The following is a 970-nucleotide window of genomic DNA, read 5'->3' on the forward strand; positions in this document are numbered from 1 at the left end:
CTTTTTTTTTAAAAAAATACACTGAACAATATACAAATTTTAATTAAGGATAATTTAGGCAAAAATTTTATTTTTTTCTATCTTCTTAAGGGGTGTACCAAAGACCAAAAAGTCACTTATTATGCACCGAAAGAAATAATTAAATATAGCTTAGTTTTTTTAAAATAATACTACTAATTATTTTAGACCGGATATATTTAATAAGCATGACAATTAATATAGACCGGAGGAGCTATAACTTAAATCCAAATTAGTTTTATTATACTAAAAAAAGTCTTAATTGAGTACTTATATTTAAAATAGGTTTTCACTCTTGGGAGTAAATTGCAACCTATTCTTTGAAGAAACCTATAATCACATATTCCCAAGAATCTTCTTTTTCATTCACAAATTCCACACTATATTCTCACTTCCTCTACTTTGCTTCCTTTCAACTTCCAACAACTTGCTCAACATAAATAAAGTGATAATAAAACAACCCATTCTTCTTCTTGGTCTAAATATTCCATCTTTTCTTTTCTTGTTTCTTTTTTATTTTCCCCAATTAAATTGTGTTAAAACTAACTAAACATGTGCATTCAAGACTCAGAACAAGTGAATGAGGGTATGGAGAATTTGGACATTTCAAAGACTGATAACATTTTCAAGAACCAATCTTTGCTTACTGAAGCTGAATTACAACATACCCAGATTGAGAATTATGAAAAAATTACAACTTCTAGCCATTCTGTGATGAGAAACTCATTCCCAGTAAGGATTTTCTTTTTCTTTTTTAATTTGTAATATTTGCTTATACCTATTATTTTTTCCAGTTTTTAGGTAGTATTTATTGTATTCTAATTGGTATTAGTAGTTTTTAGTTTCATAAATGTTGGTTTAATTTGAAGTTTGGTTTATACTGTTTAAAGATTTGATTTTTATGGTGTAATATTTGCTTATACTTATTAATTCCCCCCCCCCCCCCCCCCCC

General features: G+C 28.0%; 1 protein-coding gene across 1 annotated transcript in view; it reads left to right on the forward strand.

Annotated features, from left to right (window-relative positions):
• The first annotated feature begins 322 nt into the window (after positions 1-322).
• LOC109219956 (probable protein phosphatase 2C 27) overlaps positions 323-970 on the forward strand; it is a 4,321-nt gene continuing 3,673 nt past the window's right edge. Inside the window, exon 1 of the mRNA XM_019384418.1 lies at positions 323-750. Coding sequence (XP_019239963.1) covers positions 571-750 — 180 coding nt within the window. The 5' untranslated portion in view covers positions 323-570. The remainder of the gene's footprint in view (positions 751-970) is intronic.

The sequence above is a fragment of the Nicotiana attenuata genome, unplaced genomic scaffold, assembly GCF_001879085.1.
Source record: "Nicotiana attenuata strain UT unplaced genomic scaffold, NIATTr2, whole genome shotgun sequence".
NCBI classification, from domain to species: domain Eukaryota; kingdom Viridiplantae; phylum Streptophyta; class Magnoliopsida; order Solanales; family Solanaceae; genus Nicotiana; species Nicotiana attenuata.